Source organism: Eptatretus burgeri, chromosome 7, assembly GCF_056783735.1.
Source record: "Eptatretus burgeri isolate ZD-2024b chromosome 7, Ebu_testis_v1, whole genome shotgun sequence".
Taxonomy (NCBI): Eukaryota; Metazoa; Chordata; class Myxini; order Myxiniformes; family Myxinidae; genus Eptatretus; species Eptatretus burgeri.
Genome location: NC_140967.1, coordinates 94,343,510 through 94,358,659, shown reverse-complemented (window position 1 = coordinate 94,358,659; position 15,150 = coordinate 94,343,510). Strand labels below are relative to the sequence as shown.

The window sequence follows — 15,150 nt, the reverse complement described above, 5'->3', positions numbered from 1 at the left end:
CTATTGAAAGTAGACGCTTGCGCTCAACAATTGGATTTTTTTTACACTCAACGACTTTTAAACGGTACCACTCAGCTATTTTCATTGTTTACAATGAACGATTTAAATTGCTGTCACTCGCCTTTGTTTTTTGACGCTGGGGTTTGGAAATTTGAAGCGTTTCTTCTGAACGTGTTAAAACGCTCATACTCGACTATTTTAAATAGACGCTGCCTATGGACAATTGGAATCATAGCCAAACTAGACATCGAAGTGTGAACATCCTCGTCATGCCCAAGAAAAGTTTGAAGAATGCTGCAAATAAGTGTCCTGGCCGTGGCCGTGGACGCTGACACAAGGACGATCCATTATACCGACGTCTTTCAGCCTATGAGTAACTTAAAAGTAACGTCTGTCGATGTGTGGCAACGATCGCGTAACGTGCCAACAACACGTTAATCATAGGTTAGAAATAAGTTTCGGGTACGCTAAACATTACCTCGGCGTGTCTCAACTTATGATTAACTTACAAGTTGCATGTGTTGACGTCTGTCAACGATCGCAGACCGTGCATACAACTTGTGGCCAGCGTAACGGAACGTGTGAGTCATACGCCGGCATACGTCGTGAAATTTCAAGCATGAAAAAATTTGAGGACAACCAAAAAGTACAACGTTTAAAGCCAACGTACAACGACGTATGGCAGTGTTTTTCAGCGTGCTCTCAATGTTATCAAAACTTACCCATAACGTATTCAACGTGTGCCAGCGTTTTAGAAAAAAAATTCAAAAATCGGCATACGTTGGCTAAAACGTGAAGGTGTGACCGGGCCTTAAGATAGGTATGTCAGCATAATTCGTTTTAATTGTTTCAGTGCTGATGTATGAAGCCACGGCTGTTCAAGATTACATTGGGCCTGACTGCCGATTCCTAAGCTTTCATGCAGGAACAGAACTCCGTGTTTACCATGTACTGTGGGTACATGGACAAGAAATCTTTGCTGGAATCGGTATGCTGGTAAGTCAGACATGTTGTTTATCACTGAGCCTCCCAATGAATAAATTAACAATTATTAGAATACAACCACCAAGTATCAATGCAATGTAATCCCACAAACAAGCAGACACGTACATTCAATTGTAGGTGGCGAAGAACCCCCTCCCCTTCCCTGTCAATACTCCATTGGTTGATAATAAACAACAAGGAGTCTGAGGTTGAGCGTGAGGTTCTTTCTTTGTGGTTTATTGGCATGAATAAATCCATACATTCATTAATTCCTGCAAACATCAATGAGATGATGACAACACGATACACCAGTATTGCAAGTGCGTCAATATAGTAGCACAGGTAAATATATCACGTAAGTGCAATATTATAATATTGCAAACTCGGGGAAGCGTAGCCTATCCAAAATATTCAGTCTTGCCACATTGGTAATACACCAGTATTACAACTATGGGCTGTTTCACAGTCATGGTCATTTCTGGTATTTTGTACCCTTGCATGCTAAATAGCTAAATGAGAGGCTGTAGTATCTCTGTCATTAGGGCCAGTAGTTAGTACTAGTGATGGCACAACTTGGACCACTTTTTATTTGACAAAAAATGTCAATTTTTGGCAGAATGGCATAAAAATTGCCATTTTTTTGACAAATAGCTGTCTCATTTTCACCAGGTACACTGCATTCACAGTGTATAAACAAATACAAGCAGAAATTGGGACTTTTATTTGTTGTTTCATCAATTTAATACCTCTTCTGTACTTTGTCCACAACATATTAATATGGAATAGGCAAAGCCTTGAAGCGAACGTAGAATTCTTCTTACATTCGCTTCTGACTTTACATAAAACTTGTTCACAACTGTATACTTGCCAACTATACCATGGTACATGGAAGCGCCGCACAGCTGATGATTTTGACGCAATTTCCGGTTACTTCGGCCTGGATTCGGGATCAGCGATCAAATAATGTAAATCACGATTAAAAAATTTTTTTGTTGATGCAGGAGATATCTTCATTAAAATTAACTTTGGGAAAAAATAATTGAATAAATAAACGATCACTTCTGGTCAAGAATAAAAGAAATTAAATGTTCCGGAAAGAGTTTCAAAATCACTCCCGGTAATGTTAAATACAAAATAAACACTTCCTGTCATGAAAAAAATCACTTTCGGAAGTATAAAATTAACTTTGGGGAAAAGAAAATTGAATAAATACATAAACACTTCCGGTCATGATCTCCCGGTATGCATAATTCCCCATGACAAAAACCGGAAACAAAAAAAACACCAGAAGCAAAAAAAAAAAACGGAAGCAAAATGGTCATAGCCAACGACACGGATTCACAATTGCCAGGGTATTGTGTTGTTTTTGTTGTTTCCTATTCTCTCGTGCACGCGTTAAGTAATATTCACAAGCTAGAAATAAAACCCAATCGTGTTTATACACCGCACAGCGTTTAACAACAACCGGAAGCAAAAAGTCATAGCTAACGACATGGATTCCAAATAGCCATGGCTATTGTGTTGTTGTTGTTGTTTCCTATTCTCTCACATGCACGCGTTAAGTATAAAACTCACTTCGTTCGCTATTAATTTCAGACTATGAATATTTATTTCACCCTCAAAAAATATGTCCCACCGTTCGTCCGTCAAAATATGTCCTCTCCGGAAATTCATATTGTAGAATTTTTTTATATAAATAAAGGGTCTTTTTTAAAAGTTTATTGTGTGTTTTACCAAGTGTGTATATACCTGCACTGATTTTATGCTACAAAGTTTGAGTGTAACCAATAACCTTCTATTTGCATGGCCTGTACTGATTGCCTTACATGTGTCCATCAAAAATGTGTCCTCTTCGGAAACACCGAAACTGCCACGAGTTATAAGGAAACTACTTGCTGGCTATAAATTTTGATGTTTTGTATGGTTGACATGGTCATGAATATGCATTATGAGTAAAAGGTATTTACATTTATGTAATTTATCTTGTTACAACACTGATTGAATGTCCATGTCAAAAATGTCCTCTCCGGAAAGTTATTCAATGACATTCAACAGGAGATTAATCACATGAAATGACATTGAAATTTGTGCAATTATTGCTTCATCCAGCACAATATTGATTATTGTTTATAAAGTATGCTGAATTTGATTACTTTTAACACATTTATTCTAGTTTTTGAAGGCTAAACCTGGGCTTCCTGGAACATGCTTAGTTGTCTGAGAAAGAAATATGACATAATTCCCACCGTATGATCACTTTTTTGCGAAAATACATATGTAGTAACATCTCTCATCACATATAGTTACACCCAAATAAAAATATACAGATATTTGGTACAATACAAGCCATAAAAGAGCCCATAATATTACTTTCCGTAGAGGACAAAAATATTTGACGTATGTATGCCTGTTGCTTTATGTAGATTTTCTGCTTTTCTGCTTGCAGATTAATCAACTGCTGGTGGTGGGAAACGGTGGTGGCAGTTAGAATAACCCCTCACTCTCCTGTAGTTGTAGCATTTTACTGCTATAGTGGTTACTGCTTTAGTATTATACCCAAACTATAGTGGTAAGGATATAGCTTGGTTATAATACTGGTAAAGAATCATTATGGCAGTAAACCATAACTAACTGTTGTTATTACAGATCCAGATCTAGATCAAGTAATAAGTAATCACAACAGCTGTGCAAAACAATGTCACAAACTCTGACAGTCAATTTTAATTGGACATGTCATACACGTTCTCGTGCGAGTGCTAAAGATGCAACATGCTGAGAAACTTTTAGTGTATGGAGTAAACTGCTATTTTTTTTAAGGACAGGTCCTATTTTGTATAAAGCTTTAAATTCGATAACTAAATAAAATAAAATATATTATTCAATAAATGTCTGAATACTAATACATCTCAAAGTTATCGCATCTTTAGAAACCGTTGGGCTAAATGATACAGCCGGTTTGAAAAAGTGTCAAAATCCCGTCGAGATTCACTTACTAGGTGCATTTTGTATTGGCATTATAAGATAAATGTATTACTTTGCAGTTATATCTTGTACAGAATGTATTGCTTCATGTCAAAAAATTATGTCCTCTCTGGAAAAAATATGTGATTTTCGTCATATTTTTCATTGTGGTGGTAAACTTTTATTTTCAGAGATAAATTAGTAATTTTTTCAGAATATGTAAAAAAGTACATGTAGTTTTAAAATTTTGTACTAAATTCCATCATATGCAGTGCTATTAGTGACAGTGGTGATTAAAACATATCTTTTTTCTGGATATTTGAAACTTAGTTCAGTCTTATTGATATTTCTACAAATATACTTCATTTGTATACTGAATCATAATTCCAGTAATGGAATAATACTTGTGGAACATATGGAAACCACTGAAGTTTGATGGTGTTGTTATTTTGTGGTTATAGTTGAATTGTATTAATGAATATTGTCGTTTAAAAAATACTCTCCTAACATCCTTGGGGTATTATTTTTAATAAGAAATATTCATTCAGATGCTCCAAAAATTTGGATGTAAGTATTGTAATTAACAATGTTAGATTTGGAGAAATAAAAATAAAAAATATTGAGTTTGAATTTTTAGTGGTTGTGAGACAAACTTGGTACCCTCATTGTGAAACAGCCCCTATGTCAATATAGTAGCACAGATGAATATATCACATAAGTGCAATGCTACATCGGTTTACCTCATATATTGATTTAGCCTCAGAGAGTTCACACTGCTCTACTAGTAACTTGAACCATAACAATATGATGAATTACATGCATTCAAACAAATGAATTATGGTAAATATTAGTTCTGACAATCGCATGTGGCCAGGAATCCTACCAGGCCAGGATCAAGCATGTGCTTGATCCATGTAAAACCCATCCCCCTCCCTCCCCCCCCCCCCGCCTGGTAGAATAGCACGACGACGAGATACAATCGGTGACACAGTGAGCCCACCCAGTAACATCCACGAGTTCAGCTTGAAAGCAAAGAATATTTACTTGTGCAAACATATCAGGATAGTCTACTAAAATAAATAAAATATTTATTTTCTACTGTATCTCTCTGCTTTAAATTAGCAGCCAAACAACATCGCAAATTGCAATTCGTCCAACATTAATTGCTGCGCCCAAAAACGTACATCATCGTGCCGAGTCGACAAATTACCATTGTTTTGCTTCTACAGGATCGACACAACATGTTTATGGTAATTATACAAGGAATACGAACGTGAGATTACAGCAAATTATACAATCATTGCGAACCTGCACCGATCACCAGCTCAATACCTGAAGATGGCGCTTCCTTTAAAAACGAGCGGGCTTTTGTGACGTGAACAGACATGTCACAAGTTCCGGTAATAAAATGAAATTGGAAAGGTGATAATACACCGCCTCTCACACAAGCAAAGAGTCACAGGCCTTCTGTAGGGGAAACCCTATGTCTGTGGCCATCCGAGCAGCAAGAAAGTGCGCTGTAAAAAATAATGACTGCACTTGTCAAGCGAGGAAAGACCACCTTGCGAAGAAATGTGATTATGCACCAAAGCAAGGAGCTGTAAAGGTGCTATAACTGTATCTCCACCATCAAAGAGAACACTCCAGAGAAGAAAACTACAAACGGAAACTTGGAGTGTTGAAGAGAAGGGGCTAATCCTTCAATGCAAAATGTATTCCATACATGAGGCGTGGGGAAGGAAGGTAAGGGTGAGCGGTTCAGGAACTAGCTGAAAAAAAAACAAAATTAGCAACTAGGGCAGAGAGTGTCCACCTTGATAAATTCGTGTTTTTTTTCCAACAACTAAAATATATTGAGATAAAGCTAGAATAGAAGAGATTACATCTAGGTCAAGGCAACAAGTGGCAAGAGAGATTACAGCAAGGGGAGATAATCCCTCGCTTGAAGGTGGAAAAAAATGGATGGCAAGGATTTGGCCGAGATGGCATGAGAGAGAGTTTTGTCTGTGCAACGAGAGGGGTGCTCAAACCCCGACATAGAGCCGATCTAAAGGCGGCGAAGATAGAGTGGCAAAAGAAGAGACCAAGGGCATCCCCTGAAAGAGGGGCAAGACCGGTTCAGTGAGAAGGACCAGGTGACTTGAGCACAGACGAAGGGGGAAATTTAAAAAAAGTATAAAAGGCGGATGTTGAGCAGAAAGATAATTGAGAGTGGAAGAATGGGGGAGAGGAAGAGGGTGAAGATGCAGAGCAGCGTAGGCTGGAAGAAGAGTTGGCCAACAAAATATAAGAGATGAAATTGATAAAAATCTCAGACCAAAACTCCATCGCAAAGAAAACCATAAACGGACAAAAATCTTAATGAGGTGATACAATCATTCAATTAGAAAAATGATTTCAAAATTATCCACCTTGAAGGGAATCGATATTGTGTGTTTAGTAGCCAGGGCACTATTCATTCAAGAATAAATAACGGGCAAACGACATCGCAATAAGAAACGAGAGGGGGAGCACTCGGGAGAGTGCAAAACCTCCGCCGCCAATACTGCTGGGTCACTCAAGTGAACCTTATATCTTATTCATTAAATATGATGTCAACAGTGCTGACAGAGTTATAGTTCTTTTCTCCAACATTTCTTTTGGGGGGGGGGGTGGAAATCACTTAAAACATGTAAAAATGCAAAAAAAAATTTTTTTCTCAAACAATTTTTTGGGGGTGGGGGGGGGGGGGTTTGGAAATCACTTAAAATATGTAGAAATGCCCCCAAAAAAATTTTTTCTCTAACAATTTTTTTTGGGGGGGGTAACAATTTTTGGGGGGTTGGAAATCACTTAAAACATGTAGAAATGCAAAAAAATTCTCTTTTTTTTTTGGGGGGGGGGTTGGAAATCACTTAAAACATGTAGAAATGCAAAAAAAAAAAAATTCTCTAAATTTTTTTGAGGGGGGGGGTAACAATTTTTTTTGGGGGGGTGGAAATCACTTAAAACATGTAGAAATGCAAAAAAAAAATGTTTTCTTTTTTGGGGGGGGTATAAAAAAATTTTTTGGGGGGGGGGTTGGAAATCACTGAAAACATGCAGAAATGCAAAAAAAAAAAAATTTCTCCAACAATTGTTTTTTTTTGGGGGGTGGGGGACCAAGTCCAAAATTTTATGGCATGATCCTTGGACCATACCTAACCCCCCCACCAAGTTTCGTCGAAATCCGTCGAGGAGTTTTTCCCGTAATACTGTTCACAAACAAACAAACAAATAAATGAATCACTCATGGAGTGAGGAAGTTGTCGAAGTTGTTTGAAAATTTATTATAACTTCATTGCAGTCACACGGATACAGCACAAGAAACAGCATTTACAGTTCAGTCAGTTGCCATCATGAACAACATTCGAATGTGGAATGTGATGTCAATGGTTTAAGTCAAAAACTCCATCATCACCTCCACCTCCTCCGCATAAAAACAAGCAAAATTCTTACTGAAAATGGAAAATTGACACACCCACGTGATGGTAACGTCATAATGGATTGGTACGATGTGAAAGGCCTTTCATTGTTAATAAAACTGACCTGCACTGCAAAAGAATACATCACGTTTGCAGAATAGTGCCATTGGCGCCTGAGCATGATAGACGAATTTTCGGTGTCAGGCGAACTATTGAACCGGAACAGTCACAACGAATGCCTGGATATCTCATGAAAGAGTAATATCTGAACTACATTCTCACCTAGTTTGAGCCACATATCACAAAAATTGATGGAGATACGCACTTTCAAAAATGGCCAAATTATGACACATTTTTGCTGATGGGATCCAGAATACAAACCGGAAGTTGATCAAATTACGTCAGCTAATGGCCAATCATATGTTTTACATTCCCTAAAAGTTTGAGCGAAAAATATAAAACTTTCGAATTTTAAGAATTTTTTTGTCATGTAAATGGGCTTTTCAATGCAAATTTCAAACATTTTGTGATGTCACAATCTGGATCCGATCCAGTTGAAACATGGCAGGGTGAAAGATATTATGACCCTACATCAGCACATTAAATATCTAAGCAATTGAACAAGAAATGGTGGAGAAATGATTTTTTTGAAATTTCATCCCATTTAAATGATTGGGATTTTTTGAAACTTTGTGAATTTTTCGTGACGTCATCATTTGATCCAGGTTTACCCAAATTTATAGGTTCAGTCTGGGTGATTATCTTTCATGTCAAAATGTTTCGTGGACATATACACAAGGACCGCTGAGAAAATTGATGTTGTAGCCTTGTATATGTATACACACACACACACACACACACACACACACACACACACACACACACACACACACACACACACACACACACACACACACACACACACACACACACACACACACACACACACACACACACACACACACTCTTAACTGTACAAAGTGACAGAAGTTGTCTTCGACAACTTAACAAACAGAAAGGGGTGAAAACAGTAACCTCCATCCATCTTCGAAGATGGCGGAGGTTAAAAATAGCCAGGCCCTACAAATAGAAGCCAAATTCCACTATGGAAACAGATTAGAGACACAAGGTGAGCAACTGAGGAAGGAAATCGGACAGATACAACAGTTCAGGAAAGGAAACAGAAACCCAAAAGTAAAAAAAAGAATAAAGAACAAATCCAAAATCGAAGACAAAGACCTCGAGTGTTTGGGTCCTGAAAACAAACTCAAAATGGAAAAAAGAAAAAGAGCAATCAGAGATTGCAATCCCTTGCCAGGACTTCTTTTGAGTGGTATATTTTTTTAGGTCTTCAGGTAAATACAATCTGGCTGCCAAACCATGTGATCTATGATGTCATATGTGTGACTTGTTCCTCATGGATAGGTGGTCATATATGTAAAGTTTCATCTCGATCTGTTCAGCCACTTCAGAGAAGATTTTTGAAGGTTTAAAAAAAAAGAACACAAAAAACAATACGGCTGCAGAATCACGTGACTGATGACGTCATTAATTTTTTTTTTTCTGTGGGCCATTTTATCCCAAGATGACTCAAAAATTTTCACACTTATTGGATGTGGCGTTCTGCATATGCAATTATGATGTCATAACAAGGCACCTATGACGTCATAAAAAAATCACTGATTCCCCATGAGGAGTACTTTCTATGTGTCAAGTTTCAAATTTTTCCTTTGTGCGGTTTCAGAGATAGAGGTCCAATGTTTTTCATTTTTCCAATATGGCTGCCACACCACGTGACCCATGACATCATAATTATCATTGAAATATTCTACATGAGTAATCGCACCAATGATGAAAATGTCTCAATCCGACAAGCGGTTGTGGAGAAAAACATGAAAGTTCTGTCCAGACAAACAAACAAAGGGACTCGAATGTAATACCCTCTCCGAATCCTTTGGTGAGGGTAAAAATAGAAATGATAGCAAGGAAGATGAAAAAAAACAAAAACCTGAGGAAGCAAGCAACAGGAGAAAACAAAACCACATGTTTCACCCCAAAGTGATTTTACCACAAGTTAGGGAAACAAAAATAGAATGTGTCATCTCCCCCTGAAAACGAAAAGCCAGAAAAGTTCTTGAAAGGAATTTTTGAAAATCGAAAGGAATATAACAAGATAGTGGAATGGATCCCAAACTTGGAAAAGAAGAAGCAATATCTAGAGGAAATGCCCCCAGTGATTATTGATGAAGAAAAAATTGGAAAACAATTTGAAAAAATGCCAAACTTTAAAAGCTCAGACCAAGATGGAATTCCAAATTTCTGGCGAAAACAACTTGATGCTCTCTCCACAATCACTATGCCAGTGCTTTCATTGAACTGATCCAAGAGGAAAAGTCAGTGGATGAGTGGCTCATAGAAGGAAATGCCTTTCTCATCTGAAAATCAGAAGAAACCCAACTTCCTCACAAGCACCGGCCAATACCGTCCACCAACAACACACAAACTTCTAATGGGGATCATCACAGAAATGATGTTCCATCACCTTCCACAACAAGGAGGTTTAGGGACAGAACAAAAAGGATGTAAGAGAGGTTGTTATGGACCAATTGATCACCGACTACTGAACAAGGCCATACTTGAAAATTGCAAAATGAGAAGAACCAATTGGCCACCGCCTGGATAGACTATAAGAAAGCTTTCAACAGTCTCCCACTAAGTTGATGATAAAATGCACACATGTATACAAAATCGATCTCCAAATAATCAAACTGATTGAGAAAGCAATGGAGCTCTGGAATATCACTGATATTACAGCATCCATCAGGAAATATCGAAACACCAGATGTGAATGTACCTGCCGAGATGAGAGGGAGGGAGCGGCCTGATGGAACTCAACCAGGTGCAGAGCGACAAGCATTGGACTAACTGAGTATGTGAAATGCTCAACAGACTATCCTATTCATTTTGTAAACAAACATGAACAAACAAACTGAAAAAAGTTGCCCGAATTCACCTTCCAAAAACTGGTGCGAATGGATGACGCCACACAAGAAAATCAAACGGCAACAAATACAGCCCCAACAATTGCAAAAAAAGACAAAAGAAAAATATAAAAATAAATATAAACAAATGTACACCAACATCTGGGAAAGTGAGAAAAGAGCAGGAAAATACAAAAAAAAAGATTTGGACAGGTTGGGGAGAGACAAAGAAGGCTCATTGGAATGGCAAAGAAGTCAGCTCAACTGGGACAGCAAACAAAGCATAATAAACGCCCCACATCAAGGACAACACACTCATGGGTTTAAAAAGATAGTGGGACTGAGCCAGATAGACAAGTGTAGGTTCTGTAAGCCAGAAACATAAGTATAAGTCACCTGTTTTTGGGATGCAAAAAACTATTATCAAACCAATTTTATACACAACGGTACAACAAAGTGTGCAAAGTGATTAATTGGTATAGCTGGAAAAATTCAACATCCCAGTTCCAGAAAACTAATGGACACAAGAACCAATACAAGGACAACCATTGAAAATGAGGACAACATCCTCATGTATGACCTCGTGATCCCATCGAGCATGAACATAGAAAAGAAAGCATTGCGACCGGACATGGTACAAAAAGAAAGAGAGACAGCATTGCTGATTGAGATTATCAGTACCCAGCAATTTGGCTATAGTAATGCAGAAATCAAGAAAATTACTAAATACCAGGACCTCAGAAAATGAGGTCAAGAGATCTTGGAAGTTGAAGAGCATCAAAATTGTACCAGTAATAATTGGAACAACAGGAATGATAGAGAAGAACCTCACTGACATTTAAAAAATCATCCCTGGAATATTGCCGCAAACTAACTGCAATTGGAGGCAGTCTGGGGTTTAGTGACTATCCTGAAAAGAGACCTCGGAACAAAACTCTGAGAACAACAAAGTTGAACAGCTTAGTCCATGAACCGTGAACTGTGATCCTTTAAGGGGCTGTCACACCTTGACGTTTCAGCCAGCGTCTCAAAATGTATGTAAAACGCTGGCGTACGCTGAACTATTGATGTTTTTTTTAAGTTTTGGGCCTATAATAACGTGTTGGACGTATGCATAACGTCATAGTAATGTACACAGAACGTTTTCATCACATATAGATAACTTATACCAACGAATGCTGAGCGTGTTGTAGGCGTTCACAACCTATGCCCAACGAAAGTCTAACTTATGCATAGCGCGGCAGCATATCCCCGACGATCACGTGGCGTAGGTTATTCATAGGCTGCGGCTCGACGATTCAAATCATAACCGCACTAGACATCATAGTGTGAAGCCGCTGTCACACCTTGACGTTTTAGACAGCGTATGCCGACGTATGAAAAATTTGCCAAACCAAGCTGGCATACGTCGAATACGTTATGGGTAAGTTTTGTATACGTTAAGAGCACGCTGGCATATGTCGTAGTTTTCTGGCATTCGTTGTCGTATGCCGAGTACGTCGAGAAATTTTCAGCATGTTGAAAATTTCTCGACGTATGACACACGTTCTGCATACGCTGGCATAAGTTGTAGGTACGCTACGTGATCGTTGACACACGTCGACACAGGTTACTTGTACGTTACTCATAAGTCGAAACACGTCGAGGTAATGGTTATCGTCGGTGTTCCAGACTCCCTGGTTTTTTTTTTTTCTTTCTTTTCTTCGGTATGACGGTGATGTTGACACTTCGATTTCTAGTGCGGTTATGATTTTAATCGTTGAGTGGCAGCCTGTTAATTATATTATATTATAACCGCACTAGAAATCGAAGTGTGTGTGTTGTCGAAGTGTGTGTTAACATCACCGTCATACCGAAGAAAAAACAAAAATATAAAAAAAAACCAATGTCACCCGCAGGGTGACCCGTATCTTGCCAAAAGGTGACCATGTGTGACTTCTTTAAGGTCACACTGAGGTGAACAGAGCTGCAATCCACCAGGAGCGACTCCTTGAGGAATATCTGCCTACGAGAGATTCCGATGAGAATCGTTCTACAGAGTAACCATGAAAAATATGCGTTTGCCTCATAATGTCACCAAATGACATCACCAAATGACGTCATAATGTCTCAAGCTTGACATATCTAGAAAGCACTCATCGAGGTGTTTAATTTGAGGTACTTCACGATATGGTTCCTAAAACTTGAAAATTTGACCTTGGGGTCAAATATGTTTGACCTCAGGCGCTAACCATGAAGGTCAAGGCCAATCGCCACCAAAAATTAATCAGCTGAGCGCCAGACTATGAACTATATTCCCATGAAGTTTGAAGATGATCCGATCAAAATTACTCAAAAAATAAGGGTTTCGTCGACTCCCCTGATTTGCGACAAAGTGACCTTGACCTTTGACCTTGACCTTCCAAATTTTGTGCGCTGAAAGGGACCTCTATAGGCCTCTGATATGCGAAGTTACAAAAATTTCCAATGATAACTGTGCTCTGCAGAATTTTTTATACGTGATTACAGACAAACAAAAAAATAAAACAACACACAAGCTGACTAACATATCTTGCAAAAACTTCGTTTTGGCAAGATAAAAACGGAGTCTGGAACACTGACGCGAACCATTACCTTGACGTGTTTCGACTTATGAGTAACTTACATGTAACGTGTGTGGACGTGTGTCAACGATCGCGTAACGTGCCTACAACATGTTACTCATAGGTTAGAAATATGTTTCAGGTACGCTAAACATTACCTCGACGTGTTTCGACTTATGAGTAACTTACAAGTAACGTGTGTCGACGTGTGTGTCAATGATCGCGTAACGTGCCTACAACTTATGGCCAGTGTATGCGGAACGTGTGAGTCATACGCTGGCATACGTCAAAAAATTTCAAGCATGGAAAATTTGTCTAACACCTCGGCGTACAAAGACGTATGCCAGCGTACTACAAAAAAAAAAGCCAGCGTACTACGACGTATGCCTGCGTGCTCTTAACGTATACAAACTTACCCATAACGTATTCGACGTGTGCCAGCGTTTTAGCCAAATTTTGCATACGTCAGCCATACGCTGGCTAAATCGTCAAGGTGTGACAGGTCCTTTACTGAAGCGGAAGTGGATACTTTGATTTGATCCGTTTGATCAAACTTTGATCAAACTTTGATCCGTTCCACCTTCTGAAACCCGCAAATGGAGATAACGACCAACTACACACACACACACACGTACACAACAAATTATATATAGTGCGATGTCTATAATATTGCCCTAATGAACTTTTAGATATGCTAATTATGACTTGGAAAAGACTGTCTGGAAGATTCATTTTGTATGCATTGTTGTACATCTTCTGATTCCATATAAATAAGCCAGCCTGCCACATTTCTCACATTTCTGCCGATTGCCAGGGCAGGCCAGATTAGATCTGTGACTTGCTACAGGTACCATGTAAACCTGTCCTAACCTGTTTCAAGGTCGGGTTGTCGGTGACTAAACCGTCTCCCCCACCAGGTTTCCTGGTAAGAGGAGGACGTATGGATCTGGACATGCAGCAGGATTAAAACAAAACCTGGCAAAGGGCGGAGGAGCACCTTGTGAGCCAACAGCCATCCATATCTGATGCCCAACTGTCTGCAGATGCCTTCCTGCAGTTGGGTTACTTATTTTTTTAGGAGGTCCTTGGCAGGATTTCCACTCCGGCCACCATAAAACACTTCATTCTGCAAAACCCATATATGTGAGGAAAACTGAAAACCCACTCCATGGGATTACCTCCTGTGCAGCTTCCCTTCACAGGGCAGCTCATCGGATGATGGGATTGGGGCAAAGCCTTCGGGACCCCCAATCTTTGATGATAGGAGGGCAACCACGGGGTAACATTCCCAGGTCAGATTGCGGGAGAGTGTGTCGGGGTCGTGCTGAGGTGTCGTCCACCAGACGGCGGTCTCCTTGGGTTAACATGAGGCGGTCCCTTCGGGTATGTTCCTGGAATGTCCTATCCCTAAGAGAGGATGATCACCTGTCTGTTATAATCTGAGTTCCAGCATTTGAACATTGGTATAGCAGCACTCTCTAAGGTTATGAGGATAGTGGCGATATCATGGCGGGTGGTTACACGTACTATTGGTCTGGTCGCTCTGATGATTACCATGCCCAAGTGTCTAAGAAGCGGACTCCCATGATAATTGAGGTAACACCGGTCAACGAGCGTATTATGAGACGAAGGGTTTGTCACTCCTTGGGTGTCGTTTCCCTGGTCTCTGTATCTGCTCCGACTGTGGAGAGTGATCCTACTGTGAAAGACGCATTCCATGCCGTGCTCGAGTCTGTGGTTGATCAATGCCCCAGGTGAGATACTCTTCGAGTCTTGGAGGATTTCATTGCATCGACTGGCACTGATAGGGATGGTTATGAGACATGTGTTGGTCACCATGGGTCTGGAACTGTTAACCAGAATAACAGTAAGTTCCTTGACTTTGCAAGAAGTCGTGGACTTTGGGTGGCTGGTTCATGGTTTCAGCGCCCACAGGCTCATCGCTGGACTTGGTATTACAACACTGGTGGTGTGGCAAAGGAGATTGACCATGTGCTCGTTGATGGTCGCTGGAGGATGATCCAGAATCGCAGGGCCAGGCTTTATGGGAGAGCTGAGCTGTTCATGGAGTTGAGGTGAAAAACAATGTGCACTGAGGGTGAAAAAGGAGGTCTATGTGCGAGGAATCTGTGGGGGTAGTAGAGCATCAATTGTGGTCAGGTGATTCTCGTCCTGCTTACAGGGGGTCGACCGGGGTGC

At 39.7% G+C, this 15,150-nt stretch overlaps 1 protein-coding gene across 5 annotated transcripts in view; it reads left to right on the top strand.

Annotated features, from left to right (window-relative positions):
- Positions 1–15,150, top strand: part of LOC147023827 (uncharacterized) — a 146,788-nt gene that overhangs the window by 4,517 nt on the left and 127,121 nt on the right. For 4 of the 5 annotated variants that reach the window (XM_085889669.1, XM_085889670.1, XM_085889672.1 and 1 more), the window contains exon 3: positions 854–996. The exons of the other annotated variant lie outside the window; for it this stretch is intronic. In XM_085889669.1, the coding sequence (XP_085745795.1) occupies positions 854–996 (143 nt within the window). The remainder of the gene's footprint in view (positions 1–853; positions 997–15,150) is intronic. 5 annotated transcript variants of the gene reach the window in all.